Source organism: Haliotis asinina, chromosome 2 (assembly GCF_037392515.1).
Source record: "Haliotis asinina isolate JCU_RB_2024 chromosome 2, JCU_Hal_asi_v2, whole genome shotgun sequence".
NCBI lineage: Eukaryota > Metazoa > Mollusca > Gastropoda > Lepetellida > Haliotidae > Haliotis > Haliotis asinina.
In genome coordinates, this window is record NC_090281.1 from 50286145 (window position 1) to 50302455 (window position 16311).

The window sequence follows — 16311 nt, forward strand, 5'->3', positions numbered from 1 at the left end:
TTGTTTTTGTCAACAATGTCCATCTCCATAAGAAGCTAATCTGTGCTTTTGTCAACCCTGCCCCAGTCAGTTTGAAGGAAATATTGTTAACCCTGATCATTAAAAGAGAATTCCGTCCGACCATGTCATAGTCAGACGGGAAAACGCGTATTACCTTGCTGAATATTATGCTTGCCGGTGGCTTGGGAACATACATCTGGTGGAATCAGAGAGGCAATACATGTTACATTAAGGCATAGCACCGAGGCTTAAATACTAAGAGGGCAATATCAGGCTATCTTAGGCTGTGAGTCAGTATGTCGTACAACTCGACGGCATGTATCCTGAATGCCATTGTGAAATAATACCTTTCGTATTCAAGCTTACTGCTTGGCTACCAACCAACACTAAACATGTCTGGTAACCTCTCCTAGAAACATATCATCCTGTAAACAGACAAACAGTTTGCTGTAAGCCATCCTGTCATGTTGCGAGGCAATAAATCAGGATTTAATGGTTTATGCGTCACACCAAGACGATATCTCCGTCTTTGGTGCAAACGGTTAAGAGTAGAGAGCACGTTCTCCTTAAATACAATGTAGTGTGAAAAAAATACCAGCTTCTAATTTCTTCGATGTTCTAATGAAATTTTCGCTGTTGTAAAAATCGATAATATAATTTGCCAGGAATTCGCATTGTTGTATTGGGCCATGGAAGCAAAAATAGAAACCGATTTGATTTCAGTTGTGGGCCAGGAAAACCTCGCTCACGATTGTTACTGTCTTAGAAATATATTTCGCCCTAATATGTCTCTTGTGTCATTGAAATATATATAGGAGATACGCTTAAGTAAATATTTGATGTGCTTATATGGGAGGACATGGTGATCAATGGGAGATAGCAAAGAATATTATAAAAGCCGAAGTGTGAATGGAATGGTTTCAGTATATACGCAGGATGACCATGATGACTTTTTGTCAGATGAATCATCTCAAAGATACTTTTTAAAACTGTTTTTTTAATCGTGGTTCTTTGAATATAATCCATATCAGTTAAGAGATTGTTGTTATACAATGTGAAGTATTATCTTCCCCATACAACATCCGCTGTTCCCCTACTAACCCCCACAATCACGTACGCACACACGCATCTCCATTTGATTGTACAATCGCCTCTGCTTTCTAGGAGATAATTCTTACAGATGTGGAAAGGGCATGGTCGCTTTTATTTACAAATATGGCTACTCTCTCGCATGCAGTTGCCATCGGTTCAAACACAATTTCTTTACCTGTACTTACAGGTTTCATACATGTAAATGTAACAATGTTTAGACTTGATTCACATGCCAATAGCATTGCGCCAATATATACATGTACTAAATAAATACGATTGCTGCTGTTGCACAGCATTACAGAATACCCGTCATGCAATGACGACCGTCATGCAACAGGATGGCACCACAGAGCTCCAGCTTAAGTTGTTCAATACTTTGCCAGAGTCTTACCTCGAGTCAATATACATCCATAGGTCTACTTTATCATGCACTCACCATATCAATTAACTGGGGTGTCTTTTTCGTTTGATATAGGGCATCGTGACATATTGTCTTTGATTTATCAATGACATAATTTGAAGCAATGTAACTAATGCTAATCATTTCAAATGATGTAAATATCAGGTATTTCTAATGCCACTCCTGAATTTGGCCAGTACACTGAGTTGTCAGTTTCATAGATAGTTGTCAGCGACTTGGAAAGATCTTTGATGAGCTCAGAGCAATTGGTGTTACTTGTATTAGAAGCTCTGGAGAATGATCAGTCATGTCGATAGACGGAGTTGACAGGGTCTTTTGAGGTATCGGTCTTTACTGACTGAGACTAGCTGAGCTAGTCAGACGATGTCATTCTCATAGGATTTATTGAAGACTAACTGCATTGCGGAGCTGTGTGGCAGCATTAATGCCAACGTACATGCTGGAAATCGAAGTGCAGTCACGTACATGACACGTATGCTAATGAAGACACCATGACGAGAGAAGCAATAACATGGCATTCGGAGAGGAGAAATATAGATCCAAAAAGTTGCCATAAAAATCCAAATCATGAAACTTCACAGAACTGAAAAGTTACATTTAAGGCTTCCAATCACATGAGTTCATACAGTGTTTAATCTTCCAATCACATGAGTTCATACAGTGTTTAATCTTCCAATCACATGAGTTCATACAGTGTTTAATCTTCCAATCACATGAGTTCATACAGTGTTTAATCTTCCAATTCTATATCCCAATTCCTGAACAAATGTACTTTGAAATTTCTTTAGATATTAGCGAAAAGGGAAAACTTTTAAGCAGATTTAATGAAATCTATTACATAGGCGTCAGTCTAAATCGGTAAATAAGACCAAACGGATCTTCGTTGTGCATTTGTACATTACTCCAGAAAAAGACTTCCGTGAAGCACCCAGTGAGTTCGTATTCTAAAAAGTATGATGTTGTCAAGTGTTTTGGGGAAACATGATGCGCTTCTAGAATTTCTTGCCTATGTTTCCGTTTGTAACTGAATTTACTTGACAGAATAGTTCTCTATTTGTTGGTGTGAATAAACACATTGCTCAAATGAGCAGTAATCAACGTGAATCAAATACCCATCCATCAAGACACTCTACACAGCTTCAAACAGCAAAGCCATGTAATTGAATAAATGTGGATTCTCCTTGATTTCAGCGTCGCGTGTGAATAGATTAGCTTCAGAACCAAACCCCATTACCAATGCAAATGAACGTACTACCACAACCCATTTGAGAAATTTAAAAGAAAATATTTGTTTATTTGAATATTTTTGAATGTACTATTTTATGGCGAAGCAATGAGATGAAAATATGGAGATACCATTGAATGCCTCGTCTCTGTGGTGTTATTGTAATGTAAATATGCTGTCATATAACCTACACTACGGGACGTTTAGTCGTCTTCATTGCGGAACTCATTTCACTGGAAGGAGACATGGGTGGATTCATACCATGACATTTTATGCCATTGAGGCGATACGCATATTCACACAACATCTAGATGTTCATCTTAAACAGATTCTAGTACTTTTAAAGACTTAAACAACTTAACTTTTATCTGTTCTCTTGAGATATACATTCCTGTTTCTTATGCTGTGGTTAGTGACAGGTACTATACATGAAAGATAAGTTTGTATTTACAAAGTCGACATAGGAACATTTTGCATATCATTTCATGTTAGTTCTGCAATTAAACTATTTAGTAAAATAATGCAACCCCCCCCCCCCAAACCTTTCACAACAAAAATGCTTTTATAAAGGGTGTTTAAGTAACATGACAATGTGTTTCCACTATCTAGATGATATCATGGAGCTTAATTTTCATATCGTTTATGAAAAATGGATCACCCCTAAGAACTACCTGAAGGACCCGTTTTTCAGACACATATCATTTCAATTGTCATGAACCAAATTGTTGCAGAATATTGATATTTGATACTTTATGTACACATGGAATACCAGTATATGCAGGTGAAATAGGAACGTTTGCTCAGATTAAGGTATATTCACGTACAAATGAACGGTGCTCACTGAAGCATGACTATAATGGTATAGTGTACTAAATGACATGCCAGAAGGCTGACTGTGGCACAAACGTCAATATTATCTGTTTTGACTGATCATTTGCACAGACATAACAATGAAGTGACAGGTTGCCGTTATCAAATGTCCGTGTTCCTAATGCCGCTTCTCTGACAATCGATGCTGCCCAAATACTGCTCGTAGGGACAGAATGTGGGGAATGAGAGATGGGAATACTCTTACCTCCGAAACTTGGTCGAAGACGAACATCGTACCCTTCCAGAAGCCCTTTTATTGTATCCGTCACATTCTGGAACCGTTCACCCGTTTTGGACGCCCTGAAATAAAGAATACAAGGCAATGACGACCAAAACCTTGCGGTATTGCTATACGTAAACACCGAGCCATACATGAATGAGAAGGAATATGTGAATTGTACATACCCAGAAATGTGAAAGGCGATGAAAAATATCGCCCAAAAATCCGTCAGAAAGGCCATTGTTTGGCTGAGGTGCAGGCAATTATCATTCCACTACAACATGTGTTTGAAATAAATAGATCACACGTTGGGAGAAAACTGTGTCCCCGAGCGCGCATGCTCCGCGTCTCTCCAGTAGTTCATCTCGCTGCCGCTAGGTGGCGGATATACCAGTGGAATTCGAGATTGATTCTGAACAAGTGTTGGGCGAGATCAATAATGTGGGCCAAGTAAACCCATCGACCGCCAGGCCATTCTGTATTAGACGTTTCTACCATTCTAGGTTGGAGGCGAGTCCATGTTTAACCAAGGGCATCCCTCAGAATTTGCTCCCTCTGTAATGAGCTCGAAAAATTAATCTGGAGACGAGTTCCCAGCTTTTATAGTCCTCCGTCCCTACCAAGCTCAACCGTTGCTTGTAACGGCGAGCTGACTGCAGCTGATGCCATGAGGAGCAGTGTAAAGCGTGAAATGTGCACGCTGTTGTCGTATTCTACCACAGTGGGTTTATCGTTAGATACTGCCTTTCGTTAGGATTAGGGCAAGGCGTAACGACACATGATGTGTTGCTTTTCGAGGAAGATGCAGCAGAAATATTCTCATAACGTTTCGGGGTTTTTTATTTTTAAAGATGGAACATTGATTTAATTTTCTAAATTATATCATCTCAAACATGTTGCTAATTTGCTGCCCAAGTCTAAGACGATCGGGTCAAGTAAAACTATGCACGAATCATACCGCGTATATAAGTGGACATATAAATATCTTTCAAAAAGCCTTTATACTGTGGTGCCGGTACCAGGAATTACCGACATTAACCCCCTGGCAACTTTAATCTTGAGTCGAGGGCCATATTCATTTCTCATATGAATAATATCAATTTGAAACTAAGATGTTATATTAACACTGTCATAAACTGACTCATCACAAATGCCAATTGTTTGTTGATTTGTCTTTCATTTGAAGGACATACAGAGCCACTGTGTGGAGTATGACTGGGTATCAAAACTGACTATATCATCAGATAAATTGCTTGTTTACTAGTGGGTATAATGCCGCCAATACAATCCATAATACATTTTGTAAATGTTCCAGTTTTGTGTTTATTCGGAAAGTATAGTTCTGATAAATGACCTTAAAATGTTGTTGAGTGTCTCATTTAATAATGTATATGACAGAGAGCAATTTGCAGAAGATGTCATTGCTAATTTGGGAGATATGACTACAATACCTGGTATGATCAAACAAACCAAGGTATTACTGCGGACAAAACATGTTTTAAAGCACAGAATGCAGAATTTCGCCATTTATCCGTACCAGGACAGATTGATTTTAAGTTCGAATATAAAGTTCCACATCACTTACATTATGTGTATAAATGTTGTTTTATTGCGAGCAACCTCAGTATACCGTCACTGGTATTTGAAGTAGCAGTAGTTTATTACATGCTAGTTTGTTATTCTAGTCACAAGTTAGGTCCTGTGGGGAAACTTAGTTTATAAGCGTTTGCTCGTCACGACGATGACCCGGGTTCGATTTCCCACATGGGTACAGTGTGTGAAGCTCTGGAGTCTATCGCCGTGACACTGATGTAATATGGCTATAGCGGCGTAAAACTAAACTCACTCACTAGTTCACATAAAACGTGACACACTATAATATAACTGAAATAAAATTCGAGATATCGATCCAGCTAACATACAACGTGACCCGCCATCATAAAACTGAAATCCAATTCAAAATGAAAATCCAGCTAACACACAACGTTGTTGGTAGGTTGCAGATTGGCAGCGTCATGACACGTTGTCACAATGCTAGTCTTTTTTGTCACAACGTAACAACAGCGTTGCAAATTTACGTTGAATAAAGTTATGCCCTGTGCTCCTCACAACGTTATAATAACGTTTCTTAAACTTGGGGTCACGATAGAGTTTCTGTACAGCATGTCACTTTGAGATTATTTCTACACTACGTAGCTACAACTTCAGAAAACACACGACCAAAACAACATGCTAATTGACGAATAAACATTGAAGTGAACGTCTGCTTTGTTTGCGACGTGAAATGACGTATCACAACGTCAGGCCACAACGCTGTGGCAACGTAAATGAGAGTGCAGTGTTGTAACAACGAAAGCATAACATTGTGACAACGTTGTGACAAAGTTATGTTGCTAGTTGCGATGTCACCCCTAATCGTGAGCAGGGAAGAGTGAGTGAGTGAATCAACAGTGTTTCATTCGTACTGGAACTATAAAAACGTTGTACATAAAAGTCTGCCGACAAAGGACAGTTACATAACTAGACTATTGGAGGTTCGCATTAAAACTAGCATTCAATCATAAATAGATACCAGTGCAATATACAAACTGGCTGATATCAGGGAAATGAAGTTACATCCTCATATCAGAGATTATACGGTACGTTTTGCTAGCAGGGTGGATTATGCACATGGACTTAACAACCAGGTAACATGTCATGGATTAACGATGATGCGGATGGGGTTGGCATAATGCACAGGCAATATTATTTGGCAGTGGTCTAATAATCATCTTTTCCAGACATTCCACTGACCAATATCATGAGCATCGATTTATGCACTTGGGATGCAATATTCCAGCTACGCACCGACGGTCTGTAAAGAATCAGATCTGAGCCAGAAACTCCAGTGATCAACAGTATGAAGATCGCTCCATGCAATAAAGATACGATGACGCGTGTACAAAGTCAGCGATCCTGACCACCTTATCCCGTTAGCCGGGTTATGTAAATATGAAATGTTTTGAAATTACATTTTCTCTGTATTATGAAATCATATGAACTTATCACAGAATAAATTAACTATATCATGTGCCTCTCATATACCACATGCCAGACGATGCCTTCTCAAAATTAACCCAAATTCCGAAACGCGAAACGCATGCATGGCTTTCCACATTTTCATTCTAAGACATTTCAGATTCAAATTCGGTAAGTGAGTGGAGCGTGCGTATTTAGGTTACAAGCCGAAATATGGTTCATAATGAAGAAATGGTGAAATTTAAGCACATGTCGGCTATGTAATGATGTATTTTAAGAAACTCATTTATACCCTGTACTGAAAATGAAGATATATGCAGAATTGGTCTCATTACTATATGGCCGATAGACGGCCATGTCGATGTGATGTAAAATGTGTCGATATGATTTTAAATTTAACTCAACTCAACTTTAATCAGGAACGTAGCAAAGCCCAGTGCTGTGTATATCTGTCCTGACCTGAACAACTGCACGCCAGATCCTGCCCATAGACGCAATGCGCCTGCCGTTGTCACCTTCTGAAATGGCAGACCACTTGTCCGGAAGTGTTTGTCGTAATTGCTGCAGATCCTGTGGCCGTGGTTGACGTTGACGTAAAACGTAGCTCATCACACCGATGCTCCTTCCGGTGATCGAGACGGTAGCGTAAGTACGTTTATGTTAAGACCTAAGGAAATCAGTTCAAATGCGATCTCTGATGTGACGAGCACTGCCATGCTGAAAATGGCGTTTGGTACTTAAAACACAAGCATGTGAGATATCGAAACGATAACAAACATCGTTAAGCTGCCGTGGGTATGATCAATATACTAGTATGTTTCCTGAATTATAGAGGGCTTCAAACATCGTGAAACTTCCTCCACCGAACCTGTCGACCCCTTGTACGCATTATTCGGTATATCCTTCATTCAGTCGCCGATATACACGGATTTCTCGAAGTATTCTTGAAGGAGAGAATTGGGATTCTTCACTCAACCAAAACCTTCGTCCACGTTGAAAAACTGCTGATGAAGTCGTTTACGTTGAGGTAAAATGACGCCAACGCTGTAGGGAGCTCTTACTCTGAGTAGTGGCAGGTCGAAGAAGATCAGCGAGAATATGCAGGCAAGGCACGTAAAGGACAACGTCAACTCATTTTCAACATCCTTTTCAATTCCTGCTGAACGTTTACCTGACTCAGACGACAATAGGTGTTCACATAAAATTATTGCTGAGTACTTTGCCGTGAGTGTCCTATTTCGAGATGAATGAACCGGGATGGAGAGATCTTTGGCTGCTACTGTGATTTGATGTCATTTTATTCAGTTAGTGCGTTTTATGCCGCTTTTTAGCAATATTCAAGCAGTATCTCAACAGTGAACGCCAGAAATGGGCTTCATACATTGTACCCATGTGGGAATCGAACCCGGGTCTCCGGGGTAACGAGAGAACGCCTTAACTACATGATACCCTACCGTCACTCACTTTTATCCGGAGAAAGACGATTTTGATTTCATGCTGCTGTTTCAGTGACATTCACATTTGGGAATATCTGTTTCTTTAGTTGAAGAGAATGTTATTCCTTCATCCATATTTGAAACGTCATTATTATTGAAGGTGATATATAAAACCGCAATACTGTAACTTTAATGTAGCTTGTAACGTATACATTACTTACAAAACGTTCAGAAATTGCTATCAGTGTGTCCGCTCGATTCAATCATTCAACTTGAGTGGGTTTAGTTTTATGCCGCACACAGCAATATTTCAGCTATCTGGCGTTGGCCTGGACCCGACAATTCAGTGTTCAACAACAAGTCAGCTGTCAACCAAGTCAGCAAGCCTGACCAACCGTTTCCGTTAGTGGCTTCTTACGACAAGTATGTGTTACTGAACAGCAATATTCTAACGCGGATTTTCACAGATCTCATGCAACGTCACTGTGTTGTATAATTTTGAACACCAGAGAATTGTTGTCCTCGAGTATCTGTCGGAACAGAATGTATTGAAAAAATAAGAGGCAAAACAGAAAATTATATGGACAGATAACTGAAAGCCCGTGATAACACCAAAGATGACTCAGTACGAATGTTGTTACGGTTGAAATTTTCCACGACAAAAGGTATAAGTAAGTCCCTCTGAACCAGCATAATTAAACACTGAGAAGTCTATAATTTTCAGTATTTTGTATTGAGGAAAAACCAAGACAAGATACAAAGGTTCACAATAGAGGTTTCATGTACAAGAGGTTTCAAATTTAAAGGAATGGGACGCAAATATAATATCAACTCACCAAAGTCCTGGTTTGAGAGTGAGAAACAGTTATACTAACTGTAACACGGCGAGCGGTCAGACAGCTGTTATGTAGGCCAAGCGATGACAAAGGCAGGCAGTTTAATATATTATCGATATGTGTATCCGTCCCGTCGACAACACGATTACCAGCCTTTATGTACACAGACACCTATTCTTGAATATACGAGCACATGTGCCACCGTTGCCATTAAGAATTTTCTCGTAGTCTCCCGGAAGTACGCACAACTAATCAAAACACATATTCAATGGGAGGTAACTCTAAAGTGCTACCTGAAAGCCTGCTGCCACAGTACGAAAGCCTGCTGCCACAGTACGAAAGCCTGCTGCCACTGAACATTTATGATACGAAATGTGACCCATAATACTTATCACTCAAAACATTAAACATTGTGACCCAATAATAATAATAATTATCGCTTAATTAATAATACAGTTTACAGAAAATACACTGTCGTAGCAATGTCCTCATGGCTTTACATATGTATTTATATTGTTGCTGGATGTTTACTGTTAAAATGTTGTGTTAGTGAGTGAGTGAGGTCCCACGCCGTTTTCCGCAGTATCACGGCTGGGGACTCCAGAAATAGGCCTCGCTCATTGTACCCATGTCGGGAATCGAATTTGGGCTTAAGGCGTAGCGAGCTAACGTTTTACCAACTATGCGACCCAACCTGTCACAATTTGCCATTTCCATGAAATCAGTCGCATGTGTGATTAAGGATCACATTAACACATTGGTGCTATAGTTTTGTTAACTTTGCAATCGTGACGTCAGCCATGGTTATAGTGTTACAATCGCATCTGCGACCATGGCAAAACGTCTCATTTACAAATGTTTTTCAGAAGGTTAGAAGAATTGTCATTTGATTTTAATTTAAATTACAATTAAAATTCAAACGTTCTGTCGATGGATGGCTTAGCTTAACTGAAACTATGTAAAAACAGTACGTATCATATCTAATTACCACAGAAAATTAACCCAACATAAACCTCACTCATTCAAGCAAATCCCTAAACCCGCTAAAGTTAATTTTACGATTGAATGCCTTGACATTTAAAATAACTTCTCTCAATAAACTTTATTTTTATTTCATTCATTCCCTCTCAGAGGAAATAATTTCAAAGTTTATGCGTCAAATCAAAATCCTAATCCTTTATCTCAGGAATGCCTCGTGGGATGAACTCATCGCTGTGTTTTAATGATAACGTTTTTATTGAATACTCATTATTCATAATGTATTGTTGAATATGAAATGTAAGAGCTTGGATGCTTAAGCTATTAAGAGAAACACTCACAATCATATTAAACATTATTGTGATTGGTAGTATTAATAGTTCCGTTTAAATGTCACTGCTGTGTTGGTTAGCTGTGCAATTCGTCTTGAATATTAGACGCACTTTGAAAACGACTCTGTCCGGGTGACAATTGTCTTAGACCCTAGATGGAGATAATTTCAGCGTCTGGCCAAACGTGTTCTCACGCTTGACGTAGTTACCTCAGATATACATGTGAATTTAGTGTGGCATTAACAGAATTTATATAATTCTCGTAAGATCCAAGTCAAATTTTGCACATTTGTGAGGAATCAACTTATTTACAAGCTCATAATTTCTTTTTAATTTTCCGTCGCTTGTTTGTCGAATGTACAGTGCCGTGAACTCCTTTAACATGGTGGCATATGGGATTGTGCACTGTGGAACCACATGTAAGTTGATAAATGTGATGTCATTGGTTAAATGGTCATCGGAGAACTGAACTGAAATTATGTGCATAGAGCAGAGATGATTTGAAATTTGCCTGTCAAATTTGACAAAGATCCATCTTAAACTCACTTAGTGAAAATTATTTATGGTACACTGAAATAACATGTGCGTCCATGGAAATGGCGTCAAGTGTCCGAATACATATGGCATGAGTCTGTATGAAAGACACGCGTAACTCGCTTCTAGTATATCACTTGGGGATTATCATCTTCCTACAAACTCGAGAGTCACTATCAAGAAGCACTCACGGCAGTCACTGTGTGAGAGAAATAAATATCCTGGGCACTTTTCTAAGCCAAGTCTAGACAATGGACCCAGCTAAAACACTAAGCACTCACTACACCAGTTTAAGTGTCGTCCTTCTACGCTTAATTGCAAGATATACCCCTGAGGCAGGATATCTGTGGTATGGTTGGTAAAGAAAATTGGCTTCAGAGAACATAATCAGTTAATCCAAGCGAAAATGATAACGTAATTATATAACAGAGATTGACAGTTTTATTTCTGATCTTAATGGAAGTTAATGATCTGAAAACCAAGGTCACGTAAATGCAAAAAAACAAACAAACATGAAATAATCAGTGCAATGTGTACATAATGTCTAATAAATCAATGAGAGCACTATTAAAGCATGAAATAATATCCCAACAGGTGTAACTCGCTGTTTGAATGGATCTTCCGGTTTAAAAAATTTGATTTCCAGGGACGTGGTTGTCGCAAAAGGCAACTGGTGGCTCGCTGACTGGATTATGTGTGATATCGTATCCCGGGCACGTTAGTTGGTGCTCATGATGTCAGCCTCCAGTTTGTTGTCTGGTCCTGTTTCGAATATTCATATTATTCACCGACAATGATGATGACGTTGGTTGGGATTTTAGTTCCGAGATAGATTTGCCTTTCCCGAGCATCAATAAAAGGGAAAACATTACGCCGTTGATATACGTTAGTCATGATAGAACATCCTGATAATCCCAGGGTTGCCCTAACGTTCAATCCAACAGAGGATTGGATGGCTCAGAATGTGTAACCGTATGTTATCCTGTTGCTCATGTTATTAGTCACTGGTTTGCATGACAAGCGTTGATTTGTCGTCGCCTTGAACCAACTGGAGATAATGACTTCTAATATTCTTTCAATCAAAAATATTACTAACTCAACTGTTGCCTATCCATTAAGCAAGGGCCGTACAAAATATATTACGGACTTGAAATTCACATATCACTTTACTTTTTACCGTGTACTGCGAAATTAAAATCCAAGTGTTCCTCGAGGTGTAACCTGTTGTGAGACATACTAACTTACTAAGTAATATGGACAATGATATACGCACTAAATACACCACCATCGACTAGCCATCTCTTGTAATTTTCCTTTCAGGACAAACAAAGCTATACTTTCTCATGACCGGCCGTGAACATACACAGTCAGTCAAGTGAACACTTTGCTGATGAGGCTAACATATGAGCGTACTCAGCTCATGCTTCGGAACCGTTTCGTGTGAGACCCTACCATTTCATAAAGGTTTAATAAACGACGTCTTAGCCATTCTCATCAGGGAGTAAATTGCTACCTCTGAGGATTCTCTGATCAGGACAACGTAATGCCACCTGCGTGCTTCTCGCTTAACCGGCACATCCTCTGACAATTTAATGAAGTCGCGCCCATGGTCACTTACAGACATGTTAATGATTCAAGCGCCTTCCTTTACAGGGTGTGATTTTTCATCAAGGAGACTAGTGACCGATAGTGTGAAAACCAACCAACACCAACGGTCTTGTGTGTCATTTACGTTTACCAATAGAGTAATGTCAATGAAAGCTCTTTACAGTACAGACCCGTGAAAGTCCCGGGGTAGAATAGGCCTTCAGCAACCCATGCTTACCATAAAAGGCGACTATGCTTGTCGTAAGAGGCGACTAACGGGATCGGGTGGTCAGACTCGCTGTCTTGGTTGGCACATGTCATCGGTTCCAAATTGCGCAGATCGATGCCCTTGTTGTTGATCACTGGATTGTCTGGTCCAGACTCGATTATTTACAGATCGCTACCGTATAGCTGGAATATTGCTGAGTGCGGCGTAAAACTAAACCCACTCACTCACTTACTTTACAGTGCACCAAAATTTAAATCATCTACAAAGAAACTAATGGAATGGCTTGAAAACCGACAAACCCCAAAGGTCTTGTCTGTTCCATATGCCAATGCACATGTTGTGACTACAGCGGTTAGATTGCACGTCCAACTTAGCCAAAGCTAACAAATATACAAGATTCACACTCCATCCCAATATTATATTGAACTCGACTACGTGTAATTTTATCCACCGTTGCGTTTCTCATTATATTAATCACAGGTGTGGTAGAGATGCGATTAGTTGCAACCGTAATGTGACTGAAGGACTGCTGAATGCAGTACGTAAATGAAAAAGAAACAAAACAACAAATAAGCAAACAAACAAACAAAATATTCTTCATGAAATTTCACTTGTTAACAACTCTGAAACACCATACCAAGGTGATTACATGTAAACGCTGTTAAATTAGATTTGCTACTGTTGTTTTGGCTATATTAAGCTGATGAGTGACGAACAAACTAATGAAATTGTAAATAACAATTCATCTAAAAGATGAGACACAATGCTGGTAATGGTCATCTGGCTTTGAAGAAATTTGTTTCTCGGAAATATCATTCATTTTAATTAAAATGATGTAAATTTGTAGTGTGCCATGTTTCTATTTACGGTAATGAATGAGTTCACTGAAGCAGTATCATCGTTGAAGCTCTCCCATTTATCCGCATGTCTTAAATATATGTGCAGATCTATTGTTTCTAATGACAATGCTTAAGCTATTTGAAAGTCATCGGCCAAAGTAATACATTTGTTTCTAGAATTAACACGATTAACGTAATCAACGGACTGACTGTGCTTATGAGCTGAATGGGATGCAAAATAACTGTTTCAGAGTGTCAAGTTATTTTACTTCATTGTAAGTATGAAGAATAATATCAGTAATGTAATGTGATGTAATTATATATCGTTGTGTTGGTGAAAACTAACGAGAGGTAAGACGTCATTACATTGAAAACCTCATGTTTCATGTTTTTGAAGTAATTACCTCTACGAAACATATTTTTGGACATGTGGAAGGACTGTGGATCTATAATGGTAGGCTGGGTATTCCTCTAATTACCGAACTATGTATTTACACACATGATTCGAAATGTGGCTAAAGCGGGAGTGTTTTACAGCTTGAATTTACGCTACAGGTGTGTGATAATCGACAGCCTCATCAGTTTCATTTGTAAATGTATGCAATACAATGCCAACACTTATTCCACAAAAATGGTTGAAGGATGACGTCAACGTTCCAATAATCAGTTACACTTTCTCGTAAACGTCGAGCAGTATTCCAACATTTCTAGTCACTGTGTTACCAAAAAATACCCTTATTCAGAGAATGTAAGGCTGTATTTATTTGAACAACCCCTCCCCACCCAAAAAATCAACAAACAAAAAAAACAAAACAAAACAAACATGCAAAAAAAAAAACCCAAACCAAATCAACCAAACAAAAAACAACAAACCAACCCCCCCCCCCCAAAAAAAAAAAAAAAAAAGAAACAAAAAAACCCACTAAATAAAATATAAATCAACACCCGCAAAACAACGATCATTAACTCATTAACTAAAGACAAAAACAATGCAAAACAATGCAACAAACGTAAAACAAAATAAATATGGTTCCTGCAACAACGAATTTCCTTTAACTGAGAAGATGGAAATTAAAGCCAGTATTAACAGAGACAAATAAGTATTTGTTCGAAATCGGGTAAACAACGAGTGTTTAGAACTACATCAAAGTATGAACTCATCTCATACAAAATGTCAAAATATGAGCTCGTTGATTAGTCGACGGATGGTAAAGCGTCGTCATCCTTACCAAGATCAAAGTACAAAATGTTCAGCCCTTTTCAAATGTCTCCTGTCGTGATAGGGTTGAATATATTGCAAGAAGCGAAATAAAATTCATCACCCACACTCACTGACCACAGACTTGGTCTCTTTTCGACAAGATGTGATTAACTGCTTCATAAAAGAGTATTATATTCCATGATCTGGACAGAAAAATCTATCCCCTCATAAATACCCCATTACATTGTACGCCAAATTTAACTCACCGATCCCCACAGAAGAATCCCTGTAATCATATCATTTAGCTCTATTCAAGTAGAAGTGACTTACTGCCTCACGAAAGAATATTATTCTATATGAACTCCACAGAATTTCTGTTTGCCCATGAAGACCTTAACATGTATCACTGCAGAACAGAGAGGTCTCGGAAGGACGTGAATGTTTCATTGGAATAAATGACAAATATTGTCTCGGAGCTAAATCCCTTCGACGAAAGGTCGACCTTGCACAGTATGAGCGTGCCACATTCGGTGGGTCATGTTACCTGCAATTTCCAGAGGTCTATGAGCAGATGCAGTGCTGATCTGGAGGCCGTCTGTGACTTATCATTGTCCACAACGAGCGACGGGTGCTCTTTACAACGTTAACTGTGCGTGCAGCTGGAGCGGGAATCATGTTACGATGGGGCTGTAGGTTTACTATCGCAATACACTCAGCACGTCTACAATCACGCAATACGCAGACCGAAAACGATTTCAGTTAATGTGTTTAAAGATGTGTGTGTGGTGGCAGTGGTGGTGTTTACGTATGTGTATCCTCAGACTGTCTCTCTTATCAACGGGCTTTTGCCAAGTATGGGTCAGTCGTAGCTCAGGTGTATGAGGCGTGAAAACCAGCTGTTCAGAATTGAGTGTCTTGGTCGTATCAGGATACGCTGATCTTGCGTTCGTAGGCTTAAAGACACCTAATGGTTTGGTTTGTCTGTAACCTGAGGAAGCGGACATATTGATTAGCGTCCTTCTCACTCATCCATCGAATCGGTGTCTCCGTCTCATTCTTTTTCTTCTGCGTATTCTCTCCGTGGCCCTTTCTCTGTCTCTCTCTCACACCCCCTCTTCTCACTGTCATCACTCTCAGTCCACTTCTCCCTCCCTCCCTTACTCTCTCTTCCTCTCCCTTCGCATACAACTGCTCTTCTCTGTCCAACATACATCTATCCTCAATCTCCCCCTCTACCATCGTCTCTAATCTCTGCAATCCTTTTCTCTAACAAATTAATATGATCAGCAAGATCAGAATATATTCTAAAACCTAAATTTACGCTACATGTACAGGTATATGATAATTGACAGCCTAATCAATTTCATTTCATTCTCTTCCTCCTCACGCACCTCTTCTTCTGTTCAACCTACTGTTCAACCTACATCTAACCTCTCTCAGTCTCCCACCTCCCCTCTCTCAGTGTCTTAATGTGAAACTCTCTCATGACGATA

General features: G+C 39.2%; 1 protein-coding gene across 1 annotated transcript in view; it reads right to left on the reverse strand.

Annotated features, from left to right (window-relative positions):
• Nucleotides 1-4163, reverse strand: part of LOC137272622 (gamma-aminobutyric acid receptor subunit beta-like) — a 72054-nt gene extending 67891 nt beyond the window's left edge. Inside the window, exons 1-2 of the mRNA XM_067805016.1 lie at nt 4014-4163; nt 3814-3908 (exon numbers count right to left, since the gene is read on the reverse strand). Coding sequence (XP_067661117.1) covers nt 3814-3908; nt 4014-4069 — 151 coding nt within the window. The 5' untranslated portion in view covers nt 4070-4163. The remainder of the gene's footprint in view (nt 1-3813; nt 3909-4013) is intronic.
• Nucleotides 4164-16311: the final 12148 nt, after the last annotated feature.